Source organism: Limulus polyphemus, unplaced genomic scaffold, assembly GCF_000517525.1.
Source record: "Limulus polyphemus unplaced genomic scaffold, Limulus_polyphemus-2.1.2 Scaffold537, whole genome shotgun sequence".
NCBI classification, from domain to species: domain Eukaryota; kingdom Metazoa; phylum Arthropoda; class Merostomata; order Xiphosura; family Limulidae; genus Limulus; species Limulus polyphemus.
Window position 1 is genome coordinate 49,146 of NW_013666147.1, and position 6,000 is coordinate 55,145.

Consider the following 6,000-nt stretch of genomic DNA (forward strand, 5'->3'; position numbering starts at 1 on the left):
CATGTGTTTTGAAATTGTTGAAGATTTATGAATTTTTGTGGTTTGTATTGGGAATTTTCTGATTTTCAATTTTTATATCTTAATTAGTGTTCAGTATCATTATGTCTTTAATAAATGTTTTTAGCTAAACTTTCTAGCTCTGAAGTAAAGTGTAAGAATTTGTATGAATATTTTTATTCAAGCATTTATTAGATCTTCAAACATGTTCATGAAGAGCTTGAAACAATCTTTCAAAATCTTATTCAAACCCTATGAAATTCTGAATTTTTAATTAATCTTCTCTAAATCAATACAAACTTTTTAATAGCTGCATTTTACTTAGTTTTATTAATTGTATATCTTCTTTAAATCTAGGTCAGTAATTTCTTTGTATTTCTTATTCTAATGACACGTTAATATAAAAATATTTTGGATTATATATCTAGCTGTATGTTATAAATTACATATCTAGTTAGCATATTTGCCTATGAAAAATGTAAACAAATTTACTTAAATATGCAATACATACATATTTCTAATAATAAGTTTGATTTACCTTAAAAAATATTTTTCTTTTGTCATTAAGTGTAATACTTGTTAAATGTATATACATTAAACATGTAGTTGTAGAAGAATCTACTTAAAAACCAAGTAATAAATTACCTTTTGAATGAATCTGAATGTTGTTTGTTATAATTAAAATTTCAGTTGAAGTAGTATAGCTAATTAATTTTATTTCATTCATAGTGCTAACATAACAAATATAGTTAATCATTTTTCATCTATTTTCATCAGCAACATCCATTAATTCCACAAGTTAAAACAGAAAAAAGGGATGGTTCAACTACAAATAATCCATATGTTGCATTTCGAAGGCGCACAGAAAAAATGCAGACAAGAAAGGTATTTATATTTTTTATGTGTTATTGCAAGAAATATCACTTAAATGAATTAAAAAACATGTCCTTAAAGTATTGTACATTGTTTAGTTATTTCATGATGTTTCAAGAAGACTAAAAGTAATTAATTGTGAAGGTTTTGGTAATTGATTGTGAAACGAAAAAGAATGTTATTGCTAATTAGTCAAATTAATATTAACTTTCAATCAAAGAAAGCTATCTACATAGATCAAAACTAAAAATTAACCCAGTAAAGAGTATAGCTAATTAAATACACTGTTCTTAGGCTCTTACTTATAATGATTAGCATGCATTGTTATCTGTTGGATGCCCTCACTGTTAATGATATTTTTGGCTGTAAACTCAATAACTTATCACTAAGTTCAGCCAGCATAGAAGATTCAGATTAGTCCTAAATCGATATATTAAGCTTAAAATGCAAAATAATCTTTTTAATCATATTAAGCATTTATATTAAGCATTCTAACCAATATCATTAATGAAAGTAACAATGAAGAAAGAATTCAGTATATCCTGATAATTGGACTGTTATTTGCAGCTTAATGTTAAAAAACTGTATGTTGTGATGGAAGTACTTGAAGAAGCTACCAATTAAATTAACATTATATATAAAAGTGTTGATAGATATAAAAACAGTAAGGACATGAAGAGCATTGAATCTGTTGTTGGTTCTTGATTTGAATAAGTTTATCACTCCAAGGTTAGAACAGTTTTGTGGGTTTTTTTTTTGTAACATAATATACTACATTATAAGAATATCCAATTGAACAAATGATTTTGTAGACACATAGTTTAAAACGTATTTGTGTCTGTAGTTATGCAGTTTGTGTTTTTTCACATCAAAATGAAATATACATATATATTGGTTCTAAGGAGAAAAAAAAAGCTTTATCCAGCATTCAAAACATAAATTGATTATAATTTGAATGAGTAAGAAAGTAGAAACTTAAAAGTGTATTGTTTTCAGTTTTTCATATCTTATTTAAAGTTATTTGAGGTTTTGTGTTAATATGGATGTTCATTAATTTGTTGTTAAAATAAAAGTATTCAAGCACATTGAAATAACTAGTGTTTTGACAACATGACAGTTGGTATTTTGCTTTTGTGCAGTATTTTTACTCTTCAGATCTGTTAGCTCTTCCACACGTAGCACTGTAGAAAACTTCAAGATCCTGCATTAAAACATATACCTGCCAACTTTTCTGAATTGTTGCTTTCTTCTTGCTGTTCCAAATTGGAATGTGAATAATGGTTATTTTCTCAAGTTCATGAAATTTGTCATGCTTTTCCAAAATCTTCAAATCCTTAGAATATTTTGCCATTGCTTACCGTTTTTGTTAAACCTAACTAAGCTTACCGTGTGTCTTATCATTGAAGAAAGATTTCTGTGGCTTTCAAACAAATATAACTTAAAAGGAAAACATTTTCAAGAAAGAAAATGAATTATAAAGAATTTCCAAGCCAGTAGTTTGTTCTCATGTATTGTAAACTTAGCATTCAAATCCTTTGTTCACTCCTACTAGAGTTCCAGGTTGCCAAATATTTCAAAAAGTCAAGAATTGCTAGTAAAACTACTTAATATACTTCATATTGACATAATAGATAACAGTATCTTTTATCCAGTCATTTTTCACATTAGCTCTTTGCTCTGTGCCTCATTAGTAATTGTTCAGACTACATGCTGTTACATCATAAAATAATGGCAATGAAAGGTTGTATTAATAAAAACACTGACAGAAAAGGAAAATCACATGAAAAGCAAGATATGAATCATTATATTTTTGAGGGAGGATATCTTTTTAGCAAATATGAACCTGAACTTTAGGATGGGCAGAAAAATTGTAATATAATCTATAAATGCATTGCTTACAGTTGTTAATAGTAGCTATTGGTCTTTCTTTAACTTAGAAGATTATTCCAAGTACATTTTTCAAAAGTTGGTAGTTATGTTAGCATAAATAACGTGAAACCTAAGTTAAATAATATAAGAAATTTCTAGATAAAAGAATTTTTATTATAACCTGACTTATACCATGTTTATATATTAATCAAAGTACTTAGAAAGCAATCTAAACAAAATAATTAAAAGCAATTATAGTTTTGAAGAAAAAATAAGTAACTCAACCCACAGTCAGAGTTTTAAAGGATGTCATTAAATAAAAAAACTAACAAGGAAGCAAAGATTTTGATTGTTAAAATTATTAACGAGAGAAAAGTACTGATTTTTCCTCATTTTTTGATGCAGAACCGAAAGAATGATGAAGCATCATATGAGAAAATGTTAAAATTGAGAAGAGACCTTAGTAGAGCTGTGTAAGTAAACTTTGACATTTTTCTCTTTATTTCTTTTAAATGAACTGTGTTTTTTTGTTTTGTTTTTTTATTAGCACTTGCAACACTGGGTAGGATTTATATACTTATTTGCATTATGACATGTGTACCTTTAGAAAAACACTTGAAAAGCATAACTTGATTGTTAACACACATTTATCTCTTAATATATTGTTTTTAATAAATGTTTTATGGAGCACACACATTGTTTAAAGTTCCTGTATTGATTTTATCATTACTATTATATGACTATAAGGAAAAGTCAACAGTGTAAGTAATGGAATAAAATCAAGAAATGTGTGCCGAATACCTTGGAATTGCTTCTAAAAGGACAGATGTGTAATACAAACATTAACAAATTAGAGCTGAAGCTAAAAAGACAGTGAAACCTGAAGTAAAATCCCTACAAAATTTGAGTTTGCTTAGAAGAGCTTGTCTGTGCTAGCTATTGTAAACTGACAATGGATAAATGGATAAAGAATTCCTGGAAGAGATATTTATTTTCAGGATTTTAGAAGTGTGTAATTTGTATTCATGGAAATTTTTGAAAGGAGAATTCTGAACATTCAAATATGCAAGTAATAGCTTAACATAATTCTAAATGACCAGAACTTTAGTTTTCGGTAAGCATGTGAACAAGGACTGTTAAACAATTGTTTTTTGAGCTGCAATTATGTTTTTATATGAAAACATAAACAAAAAAATAATCAGTTATTGGAAAATTTACCTCTTTTAAGATATTTCAGTAATGCCTTTTTAGATTTTCTGTATTTTTCTTTTGAAATAATAAATCATTATTTGAAGTATTGTGAATATTCTTTTGTTGAAAAGGATACCATTTTTGATTGTTAAAATTAGTAAAAAGAAAATAGAACTGATTTTTTCATAGTTTTAGGTTTCAATTGATTTTTTTTATTGCAATTTTTATCTTTATTGACTGAAAAAAAAGTTGCTCTTAATATAAAAATGTTCAACATCTGTTGCAGAAAAGTTAAACTAGTAAATGCAAATTTAGGAAGAATCATACAGTTGTTTGACTTTCAGAATTGGGTTGTATATCTCAAAGATACTATAGTCTGTGTAATGATCATAAAGTATGAGCATCAGTAAGAGTCTAAAATTACCTCTATGTGTTTTAGATGGAAATACACCAAAATATAGTGCCAGATATGATAACTTGTATATGGCATGTTGTATCTTTACCACAACATAATTCCTAGGATAGAAGTTAGTAATGTATTAATCACAGTATATTTTCGGTTGTAATATCTTCTTAAATAGTTATTTAAAAAAAATGTATACAAACCTTACAATGTATATATATCAGTTCACATGAAGGTATTTATTTCAATGTTGGCAACCTTTTTTACAGAATGGGTAGGGAAAATATCAGTATCAAGTATTACCTATACATTATATTAGGTCCATTAGAATGAAACCTGGAAGCTTCAAGTAAGATGACGTCAACAATATTACAAAGCCTAGTACAACAAACTGCATACACAATGTACGACTCGTACCGAGTTATGTAACGAAACTTACCATAACTATTGCATTTAGAATAATAAATGCTTATTATGAAAACTAAATAATCATTAAATATTAAATCACTAAATAAACTGAATAATAAATGTTAAACTAAATAGTCTTGTAGATCCAATAGTGCCCACCAACTGAATGAACCTATAGCATTTTCATTTAGTCATCAATATTTGTATGTCACTTTGATCAGCTGAATCTGTCTTTACTAGCTGCATCAAGTACATACTGAATTGTGTTGTATTGGAAAAGGCAAGAATTTGTCATGGATTAAATTCTGCTCAGAACAGCACCAATCCAGACCACTAACATTACTGAGCGTTTTATGTATGAACCATTCCACCCCTCCAATGTGTATATGTTTACTGTTGCTTATCTTCCACCATTGTGTTGTAAGAAACTGGAATACATGCTGGAGACAGCACCAAACCAGATCACAAACATTACTGACCCCCATTATGGGTGAGCCTCCTTTGAACTTTCCAAATATGAATAAACTTAGTATTTCATATCTTTCACCCTACTTTGCCATTTCCACCCAATCTTTGTTTCTTTGAAGTTTGAGATAAAGTTTTCCAAGATGTATTGACCTCAAACTTGCCACAAACTAATGTCTCCATGTGTATAAAGTTCCCTGTTAGTATTAGTTCTACATTCTGCAAAGGCTTGGTAACATATTGACATCATTGTGGCATGTACAGAATGTAATTTTGTTTACTTGTGATAGATAATATGTTCAAGAGTGCCTGCATTGGCTGAAACTAAACTTCTGCCCCATTTTATTGTTTTGTGATGTGATGGGCCATTTTATTTATATAGTGATACCCATCCTTTTTTTACTTCCTAAGACAGTGCATATAGATTTTATTTAACATGTGCTATTTATAATATGTGTGTTTCAAATGTATAGACTCTGTTGTTTCATACACAGGTAGATGTATTTGGATAAGTTACTTTCTGTTTAGTAATATTTATAAATTTACTGTATGTATATATACATAAGTTGATAATGGCTGGAGACGGCTTGAATGGGTAATGAAGAAAAACTTTAATATAAGTTTAACATAACAGCAAATGCACAATGTTTCGACAAGGTTTTGTCATCATCAGGTACAAGTAATTTACACCGACATGGATATATATATATACAGTATTGAACAAAGAAGTCACATGACTGGAACTGTTGTGAAGCTTAGAAGAGGTATCTAGGTACCCCGGGGTGTTGGTTTAG

General features: G+C 28.3%; 1 protein-coding gene across 2 annotated transcripts in view; it reads left to right on the plus strand.

Moving 5' to 3' along the window:
• LOC106458950 (enhancer of polycomb homolog 1-like) overlaps window positions 1-6,000 on the plus strand; it is an 81,242-nt gene that overhangs the window by 46,402 nt on the left and 28,840 nt on the right. For both annotated transcript variants that reach the window (XM_022385325.1, XM_022385326.1), the window contains exons 5-6: window positions 775-882; window positions 3,145-3,212. In XM_022385325.1, coding sequence (XP_022241033.1) covers window positions 775-882; window positions 3,145-3,212 — 176 coding nt within the window. The remainder of the gene's footprint in view (window positions 1-774; window positions 883-3,144; window positions 3,213-6,000) is intronic.